This window comes from Crocuta crocuta, unplaced genomic scaffold (assembly GCF_008692635.1).
Source record: "Crocuta crocuta isolate KB4526 unplaced genomic scaffold, BGI_CrCroc_1.0 scaffold331, whole genome shotgun sequence".
NCBI classification, from domain to species: Eukaryota; Metazoa; Chordata; class Mammalia; order Carnivora; family Hyaenidae; genus Crocuta; species Crocuta crocuta.
In genome coordinates, this window is record NW_027531015.1 from 3625519 (window position 1) to 3641683 (window position 16165).

At 35.6% G+C, this 16165-nt stretch overlaps 1 protein-coding gene across 1 annotated transcript in view; it reads left to right on the forward strand.

Moving 5' to 3' along the window:
* Positions 1-16165, forward strand: part of FAT4 (FAT atypical cadherin 4) — a 176446-nt gene that overhangs the window by 117250 nt on the left and 43031 nt on the right. The window contains exon 7 of the mRNA XM_077770904.1: positions 4805-4985. Within this exon, the coding sequence (XP_077627030.1) occupies positions 4805-4985 (181 nt within the window). The remainder of the gene's footprint in view (positions 1-4804; positions 4986-16165) is intronic.

The following is a 16165-nucleotide window of genomic DNA, read 5'->3' on the forward strand; positions in this document are numbered from 1 at the left end:
TTTAACAATATGTATATACAAATATGTATGTATACATATATTTATATTCCTTTTTTTTTGTTGAAAGCTCATTTCCAAATATTTGTTCATGCATATCAGATTGTCTTTTTCTTTATAAATTTATATTTCAATTTATATATTAAAAATGAGCTACATTTACACAGAATAATTAGTATTTCAGTTTTTCACATACTAATGTTGAGGCTTTTTGGTAATTGCGAGTGGAGACAACAGATAGTTGCATGATCAACCTAGAGCCAATAGAGATGTCTGGACTAAAGATAAAGTAGTAGTAAACATTGTGCTGCACTTCACAAGAGACATAGCAAAAATGTTAGGAAACGGGAACATAAGGACCCTAGACCACTTCACACATTTTTTTTAAATGTTTATTTATTTTGGAGAGAGAGAGAGAGAGACGGTGTTAGCAGGGGAGGGGCAGAGAGAGTTAGGAGACACAGAACCTGAAGCAGGAGTCAGGCTCTGATCTGTCAGCAAAGAGCCTGATGCGCAGCTTGAACCCATGAACTGTGAGATCGTGACCTGAGCTGACAACAGACGCTTAACTGTCTGAGCCACCAGGCGCCCCAAGAAGTAGAGTTTAAAGACAACCAAACACAGAAAAGCAACAATGAAAACATGGCTTCATCATTCAAATAGCAGGTGAGAGAAAGCACTAAAATTTATGTGGACCATCAACTAGGGAACTTGTGTCTTTCATCTGAGACAAGAGATGTAGAAATAAGATTCCTTTGAAATCAGGGCGTTCTGTTTTTCTACTTTGATTTCACCTTCTTGCTGAAGGCAATGACTTCAGGCTATTAGTGGACAGGAATAGATGGGATCTGGGTGTTTGGTGGTAGGTCCCATTGCCATGAATAAAAGTAAAATATATGGGAAGCAGAATTCAAATATAGGGCTAATTAAATCTCAGTAAAAGACTTAGAAATTTGGAACAATGTGTTTGTAAGATTTCTGTATACAATCGGAAAAAGTAGATAAGACATGCATGCACATCCTTTGGGGTAACAACAAGGGGAGACCATTGGAGAAATTGTGGTTCACTCTGTCAAGTCTTGAGGAAAATAGGAAAAAAACCCTAAGTGCTTATAAACTGGGCTGCGGCAGTTACTAAAGGGAGTAAAGGGGACCCTGGGGTATTATCCTTTGCTTGAGAAGAACCCCCATGTGGATATGGGATCACCTATGGGGCTACTTCTCAAGCTGGGACCATCCATTGTCACTGGTGTGCTTTTAAAGTCTTTTGGAAAATTAGATATTCTCTGGTATGAAGACAGTGAGATTGAACTTGCTGAATATTTTCCTGTGTAAACAACGTTTTTCTCTTTTTGCTTACTAATTCAGAAAACACATCAGCAACAATATTTATGTAGTTTAGAGACAAAGAAAGAAATCACATGTTCCTGACCATATGAGTTAGTCATCATTTTATGTGGTTTTCCATATATGTGTCATCAGACACTTTAGAATACCAAGGATAAAACCTTTGCTTGGTAGTTATTGGGCTGTTTCTTAACAAGTTTAAGTATTGTTGATTAGAGAGCAATGTACATACCAGAAATATTTAAGTCTTCTTTAAACTCTCACTATAAAGTACCAAATTTTCTATCTTTAAATTTCCAATCAGCATGTCCTCTGCAAAGCTATGAAAGGTTTGAGAGCTAAATGCTTCATTTTGCTACACTACAAAGGAATCATTAAGAGGAAAAGATGACTCAAAGTATTTTCCTGCATAAAATTATCATAGAGCTGAGTCAAAAGTTTTATTGGAGAATGAAAATCCTGAGAACAGTAACATTGAAACCTTTAATATTAAAAATATGGACCTTCTTAATGTAAAGTTTTCATTTTTCTTGTTTTTAAAGCAAGTATGAGAACAAAGAACACATTTTAACTATGTTCCAGTCACTATCCTAAGCTGTTCCATTTCCCTCAGTACCTTTTTGGGGTACATTCTATGCTTGTTATTCCCATTTTACAGATAAGGATACTGAGATATAGTGAGTAGAGTTCAGTGTCAGTAAGATATATAAAGGAGCCCTCCATCACTGCGAATTCTTTGCTTCTAGGACCTTGATTTAGCTTTTCTGTCTCTCAGTACATCGTGGCATGCATACTGTCCTTCCCATGACATCCTCTTTGCCCACATGAAAGCACAGATATCCTCTAGTTACATTTGCTTTTAAATGTAACCAGTGGAAGAGGTACTAACATGATGCAGATAATTAACTTCCATTTCACCAAATTATATATAATTAAACGCACAGAAGAGATTTAGTCCAAACATTGATCATCAATAATACCCTTGAAGGTATTTAGTTAGCCTTAACATTACCCTTATGAGAAATTCAAAATCTCTGACAAGAGTGTTGTCTCCAAATGCCCCCAAAAGTTCAACTGGCAAATAATTAGGGTCCATCACAGATGGGGGCTTCTCTCCAGTTTGTGTCTTGTGTCCTTCTCTGGACCCAGCTTGTCCAGAGTCCCGACACATCTCGCTGAGTGGCACTCATTCATCTGCTAGCAACACCATCCAGCTTTTTTGCCAGTGGCCAAGAGCTTCACATCCAAGTCCCATGGATTAAATCCCAGCTCTGTCACTATGTCAACGGACTTGCACAATGTAACCCAATCATCAGCTTACTTAAACATAAATTGGAGATATCAGGCACTCTAACAGATGAGGATTACACAAGATAGTCTATGTAAACTTCTTAAACCAGTACTTGCATATTTAAGGACACAATATGCATTTGATATGATCATTATTAATATGTTGAGTGAGATTTTTAAAGTCTTATTTTGATGTGCGACTCCAGTGTTTATAATACTTCCAAATCTATTTTGTGTGTGAAATATTTGTGACATCATTTTACCATTATGTACATCAAGTGACTAGTGAAAAAGCAATTATACTATTTTAGTAAGTATATAGTTAATTATACATATAAGCAATAGTGAAGACTAATTTTTTTCCTTTAATACAAAATCAAACATCTAAAAGGTAAGACTTTGGCAGTCATGAATTTAAAAATATATTTATATAAGTGGAATGTTTAATATAAAATACCTTATTGAGTTGAGAAAGATATTTGGCAATAAGTATCACCACATAGCCTAAATTTAATTGCATGGGTTTCTGGGAGCGATCATGCTTCATTACAGCACCTAGCTCAATTGGTTATATACATTTTCATCTAATGCAGAATTTGAGCTTCTTTTATCGAGCACAGATATTAACAGATCACCAAACCCATTGTGTTCCATAATTTTCTAGTCTGTTGATTTTGGTTACTATATATGTGAGCATAAAAGCTGATTGGTTATAGGCCATCAGTAATTACAGTCTAAGAACATAGAAAAGGTTTAAAGTAGTAAAGGAAATATCAGCAAATCACAAGATTACTAGAAAAAAATAATATTGGAAGATTGTGAATCTCAACACTATTCTGTGAAGCATAAAAGGGCACACCATAGACATTTTAGAGAGGAATGAATGTGAATGAAAGATGGCTTTTATTAAAAAGTGTTGAGTGCTAGAAATAAGTAGAATTTAAACTTAATATAAGGAGAAATAATCTTATGGAAAAGTTTTAATATCTTAAACAGAAAAAGAGAGTATTCAGGGCTTTATTTTATTTTAGATAACCACAGTTTAACAGATCTCTATTGTTTCTATTTAGAGAGATTAAAGTTAAAAAATGATTTTGAAATGCATCTAAAAGCAATTGATTTGACTTTTAGTTGTGGGACAACCCACAGAATCTAACCAAATATGGCTTTTGACCTTCACCACAAAGAGTTTGTTAACTTTGTGTAGTGCACACAGTGTTTGCCAAGGTTTTATTCAACATTGGTTTTTCATTCTATGCTAATTACAGAGCTGGAACAAGGAAATAAAAACAAATTGTTTCACATTTATATTAAATATTAAATAATTGTAACAAAAATAATTCCAAGTCAGCTCATCGACATAATGTTACTTCCAGCAAGTAGAAGATTGTGGTTTTGAGACATAACTTGAAGCTTTATTTTTTTTCCTTTACAAACAAACATTAGTTCAGAAAAGGGGATTTAAAGACCTAGAAACCCAAATCTTTGATATTAACATTGATAGTCACAGCTAGGGATTTAGTTTTCTTGCTTTGTTAGTTGGCCAGCTATTCAATGCCCATGGGTATTCTCCAAATTTGGTCAGAGCTATTTTAATGCAATGTCAGAGAAACCAGCAGTGCCTCTTTTGTGGTGTTTAAATGATATTGTTTTGTTCAACATTACCAAATCAGCACTTTTCAAATAGAATAAGAGGTTGACATAGTCTTTTTGTGCAGTATCACCAGAAAAGTTTTGAAATATCTGTTCATAAATGAAAATACTTTTCTTGTAACAAAATTAAAAATCACTCAATCACTTGTAGTGTTTTGAAATTTCACTTTGAGAATTTTTCTAAATTTTCTCGAGCAGTCTTATCTACAACCGATTATTGTTAAATTTGCTATGATCTTTGTTATTTATAAATAATAAAAACTTGATTTTCTTGGGGCACCTGGGTGGCTCAGTCGGTTGATCATCCGACTTTGGCTCAGGTCATGATCTCACAGTTTGTGAGTTCAAGCCCCACATCAGGCACTGTGCTAACAGCTCAGAGCCTGGAGCCTGCTTCAGATTCTGTGTCTCCCTCTCTCTCTGCTCCTCTCCCACTTGTACTTCCACCGCCCCCCCAGATTTAAAAAAACATTTAAAAAATAAAAAAATAAAAAACTTAATTTTTTTCTCCTTCTAGGATCCCCTGCCCTGACTGGAACTGGAACAATCAATGTCATAGTAGATGACGTCAATGACAATGTCCCCACTTTTGCCAGTAAAATGTATTTCACAACAATTCCTGAAGATGCACCAACTGGAACGGATGTTTTATTGGTAAATGCCTCCGATGCTGATGCTTCAACAAATGCAGTTATCAGGTCAGTACATTTTCTTTTGTAAGTTTTGATTTTTTCATTAAACATTAGTCTTTGGACTAAATGAATATGCTTAATTTTGCTAGAAATTCTGTGATATTAACACATAGCCCTATTGTGTCTATCTACTGTTGAATAACTATGCCTAAAATGAGGATCTAAACAACAATTTCACATGTCATTCTAAAATTTTAATTACTTAATTTTATTTATATATTTATCTCATGAAATTGTAGTTTATGTATTCCATTTATAGGACTGGGTTCACAGGGAGATTCTTCCGTTTCGTGTGATTCTCTGGTATAACTTAATGGTATTTACCTGGTATCTGGGCAGTCTGGAGCGTTCAAAATGACTTCACTCAATGCCTGGTGCTTTGGCAGGGATGGCTGGAAGGCTAGGCTTGGCTGGCCCCTGTTGCTGATCTTGTGGTCTCAGGGATTCTCACTCTGGTTCTTTGGCAGGTAGATAAAATGGGCTACATGCAAGCTCTGGGCTCCAAGAACCTCAGGTGAAAGCTGCCAGTGCTCTTAAGGAAAAGGTTTAGAAGTGGCATGGCATCACTTCCATAATACAAAGCAGCCATGATCTGCCTAGATTCACTGGGAGGAGAAATGCACCTCACCTCTTGAAGAGGAGTATCAAAGAATTTTGGCCATTTTTAACACAACTACTAGCCTCGATAAGAATAGTTGTGTTTTCGAAGTTTAAAAAGTTTTTTAGTCTACTGAAATCCATTTAAAGTTCATAAAATAATATGGTACCTTGTTCAGAGAGGATGTGAATAGGGTTGAGTTGTAACATTTGGTGGATCTAGTATCACCTTCTTCTAGGCCCATAATAAAGTTTAAGAAATGAAGATTGCTAAGTTTTCCATAGAAGAGTCACAAAGGCATAAACATTTTTACCCTCACAACATCCTTACTCTCTGTAGGCTTATATTAGGTAAATTAGAGTAAGTCAGATGGCTGTGACAGTAAGGGGTAAGAAGAGAGAATTTGAGTGTTCAGAGGAGTTACAGTGAAAGGTGGACTGTGCAAGTTGATCCTGTGATGAGTTGGTTAGTGATTTATTTTGGTTGTCACTAATTTCCTATGTACAAAATCACTTTGGGAAATTGCTATTAATTAGTGTCTTTCTGCTGGCAGAGATGACTGAGTTGTTTAGAAGACATCAACATATTTTTCATTTAATAAACACGCATTGAGTTGTTAGTATGGGTAACAAGACAAAGTTTCTTCTTGCTTCAAGCCTGCATGCTTTGTGAGGTAGATAAACAATTTAATATGAAATAAAGAAGATCACTTAAGGTGGTGAATGCAGCCTTGAAAATAAAATAGGCTTATATAACAAGAGTGTTACAAGGGACTTTTTGGTATGGTTATTGTGGGTGGCTTCTTTATGGAAGTGACCTTTAGGCCGAAGAACTGGGCTTTTCAATGAAAGTAAGCATGGTGTGTTTAACTAGGAAGTTTTGTGAGTGTGGACTGGAGTGAGAACGGGGTTAGAGAGGGCGGCAGGGGCCAAACTGAGGGCTTTCCAAAGCCATACAAACCTCCTAGGTCATGGTAAGAAATTGAGATATTTATTTATTTTTAGAAATTGAAACTCTTGAATTCATTTATGTGAGAAACTATTGGAGTATTTCAAACAGGGTCAAACATGAGCTGATCTGTTTGGATTAGATTGGAGGAGGCAGGACTGTAGAAAGAAGCTATTGGAAGAGGAACCAGTGAGACCATTCGGGTGCTAATTAATATACTGATTCAAACAAAAGATGGAGTGTCCTTATACTAAGGTAGAGAAATGAAAATTGAGTGAATGTATTTGGAAAAACATTTGAGATTGTAAGTAGAACTAAGAGAAAGAGAGAAATCAGAATGGCCATCTACTAAGGTTTGGCTTGCACACCTGGGCAGATGGTGACTCCATTATAGGTAGGACTGGTGGAGAAACAGGCATGGGGGAAACCATGAGTTCTTACTTGAATACAATTTAAAGTGACTATTAGTCGTTCACATAGAGACATCAGTTGAGACATTAAAACTTCGAGTGTGAACTTTAGGCTTGTGTCAGGGCTGTAGATACAGATTTGGGAGTCATCAATGCTTACAGCACATGTGGAAACAAGGAACTGAATAAGAACACTTTAGGAGAAAGGATAGAGAAATAAAAGAGGGGCAGGAATGGGTCTTCAGGAATACTCCCAACACTTGAAAGGCAGGTTTAGAAGGAAGAATCACCTAGGGAGCAAAGCAGTTCTGACCAGAGATACAGAAGGAAATCCAGAAGAAAGGAGACACTGACATGCACTGTAAGAGGAAAGGCAATGCATGCACTTCTTTCAGAAGCTGGGGCCTACTTCCAGGCAAAGAACTGAATTCTAAAAGGCTTATGCAGTCGAATCATTAAGGATGGAGAAAACTTCTGCCCAAGGTCATCGTTATTTGCCTGATTGGGTCACTGTGCTTAGTACCACCTGGAAAGAGGCAGGTACAACCTAACTATTTCCTGGTATACCCTCAAAGGGCCAGTAAATACTACCTCCTTTGCTTGTCCTACACCAAAGCATAGGAATAATGGAATCTACACCCTAAGAACTAAGTCTTCAGCTTTGCGGTATGAGCACAACCTTGAGAATGAAGCTGTGTAGAATCGAATCCTGACTCTACTATTAATTGTGGGGCAGCTTATTGAACATTTCTGGGCATCAGTTTTCTTATCAATGTAATAGGTACACTACAATAATAAAAGTGACTTTATGAAATTATTATGAGGATAAAGAACTTAAGTGAACTACTTAGAATTATGTTAGAACAAAAAATACCCAATATCCAGGCAAAGCATGTTTCCCTTTGCTTGCCATCTGTTAGTTCTCAGTAAGTTTCTGACCATTTTGGAAGATATGTCCTATCCATTGTAGTGTTATAATCTGGTAAATATTTATCTGCCATGCCAAGGAGTCCTTCTCTAAAGATTAAATATAGAGTATCACCAATCAGTAGCATAATAGTATTCTTGTCTGAGACGTTTCAATTGCTGAAAGAATTGTGAAGCTGCATGCTTATAAAATCAAGATGGGTGCTAGAATAAAATGCTATGATGGTATGCTATTTTCTTCTAGTGTATGTCAAAGTTTCACTGCTAAATGTGATCTTTTGTATGTGGGCAATGGTGATCAATGTCAAGTTGGTCTAGAAAATCCTGTCCATATTTCCAGATTGTTTTACACAGTTGTACTGGTAGCTTTGAAATGATTAAATGATTGTTTTGGTTTGATAATATGATATCCTGGTTGTTTGGTTGGCTGGTTGAATTTTATTGTCCTTTAATATCAAAGAATTAACTTTATACTTTTACATTCACTGAAATCTATACAATGCAGCTGCAAGAATCTTTAAATGACTATATTGACTGTCATATAGTCAGATAATATAAGAATTGAATCTATTTTTATTTTGTCAAAATAATTAAATTCACTTTTAAATTAACTTAGGACAGACAATTATTACCACTTAAATTAAAATACTTTCATAGGTAAAGTAAGTAGTTATACCAACCTAAACCTTATTTACTCTAGCCTCATATATTTTTGATGGAATATAATACACTTTTATATTAGGTGTTAATCACTCCTCGCTATGCATAGAATCTGGGAAAAACCCATTCTCCTGGTTAACAGAGCTATTTTATATTAATTTTATATTCTTATTTAAGTATTCAGTGTAAGTCATTTACCCAACTACTGATGGGCTGTCTAATAGCACAACCTGTTATGTATCATATAATTTGTTAATTTTCCCTTATGGTCTACCATAGTCTTATACACAGCAATCACCAAACCAATATTTATTTATGTTTTTCTTTCTACCCATTTGATAAAATTATAGATTTGTATGGATGGTGCACTTACTTTAGGTTGTATCCTTTATTGTACTTTTAATATTTTCCCCTCTAGTAAACTAGCCTGCATTAATTCCTGGTCTTTGTCTAGTTTACATATTTGCTTCCCAGACAGACACCCATCCAGAAGTCACTTTTAAGGAAATGTATCCATTTTTCTCCCAGCAGGACCAAATCTCCATTTAAAACTCACTTCTAACTTTTATGTCACAGCGGTGGAAAAACTTCCAAAATTGTATTGACAGGGTCAACATTCAAAGGCAAATCCCTTACTTTTTGCTCTTAATGCCATCCCATTTAATTTCCTCCACATCTTTAATTCGACAGTTTTTGCATTTCTCTCTTGAATTTTCAAATCATCCCTCTTCCCTGAACCGTGTATTTATCTCTATGGAAACTCTCAGAATATCTGATATTGAATGCTGGCTCCTTTATTTACTTACCATGATTTAGAAAAGTAATGTCCATGTCTCTAAGGCTCAGTATANAATGGTGATCAATGTCAAGTTGGTCTAGAAAATCCTGTCCATATTTCCAGATTGTTTTACACAATTGTACTGGTAGCTTTGAAATGATTAAATGATTGTTTTGGTTTGATAATATGATATCCTGGTTGTTTGGTTGACTGGTTGAATTTTCTTTGTCCTTTAATATCAAAGAATTAACTTTATACTTTTACATTCACTGAAATCTATACAATGCAGCTGCAAGAATCTTTAAATGACTATATTGACTGTCATATAGTCAGATAATACAAGAATTGAATCTATTTTTATTTTGTCAAAATAATTAAATTCACTTTTAAATTAACTTAGGACAGACAATTACCACTTAAATTAAAATACTTTCATAGGTAAAGTAAGTAGTTATACCAACCTAAACCTTATTTACTCTAGCCTCATATATTTTTGATGGAATATAATACACTTTTATATTAGGTGTTAATCACTCCTCGCTATGCATAGAATCTGGGAAAAACCCATTCTCCTGGTTAACAGAGCTATTTTATATTAATTTTATATTCTTATTTAAGTATTCAGTGTAAGTCATTTACCCAACTACTGATGGGCTGTCTAATAGCACAACCTGTTATGTATCATATAATTTGTTAATTTTCCCTTATGGTCTACCATAGTCTTATACACAGCAATCACCAAACCAATATTTATTTATGTTTTTCTTTCTACCCATTTGATAAAATTATAGATTTGTATGGATGGTGCACTTACTTTAGGTTGTATCCTTTATTGTACTTTTAATATTTTCCCCTCTAGTAAACTAGCCTGCATTAATTCCTGGTCTTTGTCTAGTTTACATATTTGCTTCCCAGACAGACACCCATCCAGAAGTCACTTTTAAGGAAATGTATCCATTTTTCTCCCAGCAGGACCAAATCTCCATTTAAAACTCACTTCTAACTTTTATGTCACAGCAGTGGAAAAACTTCCAAAATTGTATTGACAGGGTCAACATTCAAAGGCAAATCCCTTACTTTTTGCTCTTAATGCCATCCCATTTAATTTCCTCCACATCTTTAATTCGACAGTTTTTGCATTTCTCTCTTGAATTTTCAAATCATCCCTCTTCCCTGAACCGTGTATTTATCTCTATGGAAACTCTCAGAATATCTGATATTGAATGCTGGCTCCTTTATTTACTTACCATGATTTAGAAAAGTAATGTCCATGTCTCTAAGGCTCAGTATATTTATCAGTAAAAGTGGAGATAGGAATTGTTATTTTTGATCACCTACTATGATCACCTATGTGCCAAGTAGTGTAATCAGTTAATATGCATAAATGTCTCTAATAAAATTATCAGGACCCAAAACTCATTAAATTAATGCTCTTTTTCTTGTTATTCTTATTATACCTATTTTATTCCTAATATAGTCTTCCTTTCACAATATCTGCAACACAGTCATGACTGACATCTCAATGAATGCATTGAATGAATGATTCCAATATTCTTAGAATTGCTGCTTTTACTCACTTTTTTATATCATACTTTTGAGAGAGTGGGTCATTACCTCACAGTTTTCTCCAGCCATTTTTTCCTAAATATCTTTCAATTGATTTTTCTCCTCCATTGATTTATGAAAAAATAATCTATCCAAAGATTCTACTGAAATTTACCAAGTCCATTAATTTTTTTGAGTCTTTATATTCCTTTACCTTTTGCAATATTTGCACCACAGGTCACCCTTTTTTTGGCATTTTTTTCTTCTCAGTGTCTATGTAAATGTTATCACTTATCTCTCACTCTGCATCTCTGACCACACTTTCTAATTTATCTTCTAATCTCCTCTTTCTCTTTCTACAAAGTAATTTAGATATTCCCCACAATATTTTCACAGCCTTTTTTCCTTTTATTTTCCTCTTTTCTTTCTTTCTTCCTTCCTTCCTTTCTTTCTTTCTTTCTTTTTCTTTCTTTCTTTCTTTCTTTCTTTCTTTCTTTCTTTCTTTCTTTCTTTCGTGTGTGTATGAGAGCAAAAGAGTGAGAGAGCAAGAAAAGTGACAGAGTGAGAGCTAGAGAGAGAGAATATTTCATTTTCACAGCTGCAGCCACCCACAAAACTATGTAGACAACTTTAAATCTGTGGTATCCATTCTGACTCCATCGCTGAGATCCCTGCCTGTGTTTATAACTCTGTAGCAGACATCTCTACCTGGACGATCTGTTGGCAGCAGAAGCACAACATATCAGAAACTCCTAACTTTTCCTGTTTCTCATCTTGGCATTCTGCTTTCTCTTAATGGTGTTGCCTTGCCTTTTTCATCGATGTTGGATAGCCAAGGGTCATCCTCTCCCCCTCTACTCAGTCAGTGGACAAGTTCTCATGTTTCTTCTTTACTAATGCCTCTGGCACCCATTCTTTTCTGTGCATTTTTCCTGCCAAGATTCTAGTTCAATCCACAATTACATCATGCCTGGACTATTATAATAAAAATTAACTTTCTTCCCTGACTCTGGTTTCTAATCCCTCCAATCTCTATACTACCCTGTACTGTATAATTTTGAAGCCCTCACTATGTCCTGGGCACTTTAAGTTCCAAGGAATTAGGACCTCCAGCCACCACAAGAACAGTTCAGTATAGGAGATGATTTTGTAATCTTGTAATTATAGTACTTTGTGACAAGTATAGTTTAAGCGCAGAATGGGTGGAAAGAACAGCACATTCGATGCTGTTCGAAGAAATCAGTAGAAGCTTCAAGTACTTGATTTCTGGATAGACTGAGAAGTAGCTTATCAACAAATATGAGATGAAAGACCTTCTAGGCAAAGTCAATAACACAAAGGGAAAGGACTCTGCAGAAGCACAGTCTCAGAAATGCAAAGCTGTTCGGTGTGGTCGGTGTTGGTTAGGAATGGGCCTCGTATGTCATATGAAAAAATCACACTCCTTTCTTATCTAATGGGAGAAACAACTGAAGTGCTTGAGCTGGGCAATAACGTGACTAGTTTACATTTTATGATGGTTGATCTCTCAGTATCATAGAAGTAGTCTGGATGAAGCAAAGCCTGAGTCAGTGAATGAAAGAGCAATGACAGTAATATGAACCAGCTTGGGCGTTCAGTGGCTCGGCTTTAACAATGCTCCTCCCTTCCTCAAAATCCTTCAACTTCCAGTTTGCCTGTGGCATAATGCCCAGGCTCCATATTCCAGTCTCTCCATAAATGGTCCCAAAATCTTCCCGAGCTTATTCTGCACAAATGCTCAACATATAGCCAAACTGTCAGCTTCACTGGATCGCTTTCTGCTCCTGGGAGAGGGTCTGTGTGTTCTCAAGCATTATGGCTTTGTTTACGTTCTTCTGTATCCTAGACCCAAGTTCTGCAAACTGCAGTCTAGAGGCTAAATTCAGCCCAGCGCCTACATTTGTAAATAAAGTCTTATTGGGATATAGCCCTGCCCATTCATGTACGCATTGTCTGTGGCTCTTTTGTCCTGCAACAGCAAGCAGAGTATTGCAACAGAGCTCTTATGGGCTGCAGAGCCATATTGACTAACACTGGCCTTTTAAGGAAAAAATTTGCTGACTCCTGACCTAGGCCACCTTTCTCCCTTTTCACCACTATTGTAAGATGGGTAGCTCCTTTAAAGCTCAGCATAAATTTAGCATTCCTTAAAGGAAAACTTTCCTTTAATCATTCAAGTCAAAGCTGATCTCTTTGTCTTTCAAATATCAGAGCAATGCTTCTGAACTGTTTCATACACAATACTTGAATATACTGCCTTGTTTTGTATTTACTTTTCTATCTTTCTTCCATTCAGGATGGAAGCTTGAAGACAGGATTTTCACTTACTTGTCCAAGTCTCTATTTATTAGTCCCCCTATCCATTTGACTAAATATGTAGATGGATTATAATAGATTATACATGATAGACTATTATATTATAATTACATATGTACATATACTCTGTTATGTATGTAATCCTAGACTTTTAATTCTTATTATGCACCAATTACAATACCAAGTGCACTTCATATGAAATTACATTTAATGCTCAAAGGTACCAAGTAAAGAAACATATATGTGATCAACACTTTATACATGGAGGGAAAAGGCATAGAAAGGAGGGATTTTAGGAATTTAAGTGTTAGAAATGAGGTAAAAATGCATGTCCAAGTGAATTGTGTTTTAACGTGCACACAATTTAGTATAAATTACTAAATGATTGTATTCACGCAATATATAGCACGGTGCTTTGTGGTCCTAGTAGGTCTCAGGAAGAGGCAAAAAAAAGATCAAAGTATCAAATTGTGATATTTTAACTTTACAACTGCAAAAATGATTGATTTAGATTTTAAATAGCAGTGTTATCAGTCTATGCCCATAATTTGAAACAGTAATTTCTTATTCTTGAATCAGCAAATAAGTATTTGTTGATTTGCATTGAACCAAATCAATGGAAACTAATTCTACACTGACACATACCTTGAGCACTAATCCCTTTTGGTCTTAGCAAGCAGGTGCAGCATGTGTTCACAGCATCCCCTCCGGCTGAGTTTTACCATCTTTACACTGTAGTATTATAGAACAAGTGTGTGTTGAAGTGGTAAAGACAGAAATTCAGAGTCTAGATTTAACTGTTTTAGATAGCATGCTTTGTTGTGCAACTATGTTAGTCTCTCTTCCATTTGGATTCCTTATCTATAAAAAATCCAAAATAAAACCAAAACATCAGGATTGTTTTGAAGTTAAATGAGAGCATATATAAAATGTCTTATAGGGTGCTCAGTACACACTAAGATACCACAGGATTTTAAGCACCAGCATAAATGGCCAAGTGTTAAAAGACAGCATAAAAACCAATCTGATAAAGTTCATATCCATAAAAGAAATTACGGACCAGAGGAGGAGGAAGGATCTTCATGAAGGGGTGACAACCAAGCCAAGGTTCAAGTGAGAGATGAAAAGGCATGTTATCTTGAACATCTATCCATTTGTAGAGCCACTTGTGTCCCTTCTATCTGTATGTGTGTGTGTTAACTCACAAGCATATATCACATAAAACTGATACTATAGACATTATGAGACATTTACAGAATACTTCATATTTAAAACAGACTTTTGTGGGGCTGTGGGTGGCTCAGTAGTTTAAGCCTCTGACTTCAGCTCAGGTCATGATCTCACAGTTCATGGGTTGGAGCTCCATGTTGGGCTCTGTGCTGACAGCTTGAAGCCTGGAGCCTGGTTCAGATTCTGTGTCTCCGTCTCTTCTCTGTCCCTCCCTCTCTCTCTCAAAAATGAATAAACATTGAAAATTTTTAAATAGGGGCACCTGGGTGGCTCAGCCAGTTAAGCATCCGACTTTAGCTCAGGTCATGATCTTGCAGTTCATGAGTTCGAGCCCCGCATCAGGCTCTGTGCTGACAGCCAGCTCAGAGCCTGGAGCCTGTTTCGGATTCTGTGCCTCCCTCTCTCTCTGACCCTACCCTGCTCATGCTCTCTCTCTCTCTCTCAGAAATAAAAGCATTAAAAAAAAGAAAAATTTTAAGTAGACTTGGTACACTACAAAATTAGGTAAAGTCTAAAAAAAAATCACATACTTATGTGACAATTTTTTGATGTTTGAAAATAGTAAAGATATTAGTTACTTTTAAGTAGATAATCATACGCTCCATGGCAAGTATAATGGCATAACATAAAGAATAAGAATTAATAGTATAAGACTTCACTATGGCCTATTTCATTGAACTGGGACCAGAACTCACATTATCCAAATCTAAATTTGCATGCATTTTTCATCATTTCAATTTTACTTTTATTTGTGAATAATTGAGGTAATATTTAATCAATCCCTGATCTTTGCTGTCATCAAGCTGTAAAAAAGTTTGTGATGCCATGAATTACTCTTTTTCCCTATTTGGTAGTTTCTACATTTACTAATAGACACAAGGTTTCTCAGAATAAGATCACACTATTCTCCTAATTCAGGTTCTTATAGAATTTATTGAAAAGGTAAAATAATTTGATTATTTCATAAGTCCTGATTTTATAACTTTAAGAATTCATTTATAAACCTGTGATATTCTTATTTTGATAAAGAGAAAGATATCTACTGTATAAGGCAGTAATTATACTTTATAAATATAGAGTCACATCTGGTCCAGGAAATGGCTATTCTCATTTACTCCTGATCCTGGCATGAATATGCCAAAAAGAGTTAAGAGTCTGAGTGATATCAAGTACTTTGTAAATACTGAAGTCATTTCTCAGCCAAACTCCCTCTCTACCTTTTTTTTTTCTGTTTTGTTATCATTTTTATAGGACTTCCACTTTTTAAAAATATCAGCTCCCTAATAGTTCATTTTTTCTCTAAAAAGGATAAAAATGCTGAATGTTAGTTTTAAACTGTGAGCTGAATAGGAGGAATGCTCACTCCACTTACTGCAATGGAGGCCTTTTTCTACTGTTAGATACTTGCTGTTGCTATGTTTTCGTGGGCACAAACCAAACTAAGAAACATGCAGTTAATTCTAACAAGGGCATTTCTTTGTTAGTTTAAAGAAGACTTTTAAAGACATTGATTTCCTTGCCACCCTCCAACTTTAAAAACAGTGGATCATAGCCAGTTTCTGAACCTTCAAGCTTAGCTACTTCTTTTCTAGTTGATCTCTGAGGAATATACAGATCACTTTCCTCTTCATAAAGAAGAGAGAAGGTATCCTCAGAGGAAACTCCTGCCCATTAACCAGTCTGGTTAGCATCAGAATATCCATGAAAATGTCATACCTCTCCTGACAGCAAGAAAGAAGAGCATAGCCATATG